Source organism: Laccaria bicolor, genomic scaffold (genome assembly GCF_000143565.1).
Source record: "Laccaria bicolor S238N-H82 LACBIscaffold_19 genomic scaffold, whole genome shotgun sequence".
NCBI lineage: Eukaryota > Fungi > Basidiomycota > Agaricomycetes > Agaricales > Hydnangiaceae > Laccaria > Laccaria bicolor.
This window is the reverse complement of record NW_001889890.1, coordinates 572,192-573,587: the sequence shown is the minus strand read 5'-3', so window position 1 is coordinate 573,587 and position 1,396 is coordinate 572,192. Positions and strand designations below refer to the sequence as shown.

Genomic DNA, 1,396 nt, shown 5'->3' with positions numbered 1-1,396 from the left:
TTTCGTAACCCCCGGACTTCATTTGTCTGTGCAACATATGAATGATCATGCGTTTTTATGTGCGCCATACCTTTTATGCAATTGCGCCCAATTATTTGTTTGACAGGTGCCCTGCATTTTGATGCGCCCTGCATCAAGGGTGCATTATGCAGGCAGCCATGTGCTGATGGTGCCTGTGCCACGTGTTCGGCGCATGGCAATTGCCTCACCGTCCTTACTTTGACCATTACTTTGCCTCATAAACACATCCACTAGTCACCATGCATAGATACCAATCCAAACGGCCTCCTGGACCTGTATTCTATACAGGGAAATACGAGAAGACAACCAGGGGATACGTCCAGAAGATCAAATACTTTACTCCTGATTCCCTGTTGCATGCACCGTCAGCGCCAGCTCAGCATAGCCAGCAAGCCCAATTCGATCACGATGTAGACACAATGGTCATTGATGAGTTTGCTGTCCCTTTTCACCAGAGAACGTCAGGCAAGGTGGGTGGATCTCTCTGTTCTTTCCAACTTCTGCTTATCAGTGATCCCAGAGCCAGAACGATTATCTGAGAGAATGGGTTGCCCGCAGGGACAAGCATCTTGAGGTAACTCTTGTCACAGAGGCCCCACCTCCTGGGATGGTCTGTGTAGATTGCGGCAAAATGGCATCCAAGTTCCGATGCCTCGATTGCGCCTTGCAGCCTGTATATTGTCGCGCCTGTTGCCACCAGACTCATAGGAGGCTTCATACCCATCGGGTCCAATACTGGAATGGCCGCTATTTCCGTACTGCCGGTCTCTGGGAGACAGGCTTGGTGTTGAATTTGGGCCATAATGGATCCCCTTGTCCCAACTTTGCGGAGTTCGAGGAACAAGAAAGTGAGAGGCAGGATGCAAGTTGTGAGGCTGCAGAAGCCACAGGACCAGCGGCGCCCACCAGCCCTGTTGGCCAAACATGGGCGGCGCCCGCACCCATCCCAATTGATCTTGATATTCGAGTTCAAGCAGTGTCTGATGACCTTCTCGGGGAAGATGAGTCCATGGAGGCTGATGCAGATGTCGGCAATGATGGCGAAGACATCGAGACTGAACCATCCGATCAGGATGGAGACAATGGCGCGACCGAAGAAGAAGCTGACAACAACACTCAGGAACACTACAAAAGAACAAAGGGTTTCGGTACAGCTCCTCAACCTGACACAGAGGATTCTCTGGGCAACCCCTTTGTGCTTGTCATTGAAACAAACGGAATTCACCATCTTCCTTTGCATTTATGCACCTGTCCAGGAGCTGCGCCCACCAATGAGCAGCTGTTGACTTCACAGTTATTTCCAACAAGCTTTCAAAATGTTAAAACACTGTTCACTTTCAAGGTACTGGATGATTTTCGGTTGTCCAATCTACCT

The 1,396-nt window shown here is 50.0% G+C and overlaps 1 protein-coding gene across 1 annotated transcript in view; it reads left to right on the top strand.

Annotated features, from left to right (window-relative positions):
* Positions 1–260: 260 nt before the first annotated feature.
* Positions 261–1,396, top strand: part of LACBIDRAFT_329027 (uncharacterized protein) — a gene marked incomplete at both ends in the record, with an annotated part of 2,602 nt that continues 1,466 nt past the window's right edge. Inside the window, 2 exons of the mRNA XM_001883152.1 lie at positions 261–491; positions 542–1,314. Coding sequence (XP_001883187.1) covers positions 261–491; positions 542–1,314 — 1,004 coding nt within the window. The remainder of the gene's footprint in view (positions 492–541; positions 1,315–1,396) is intronic.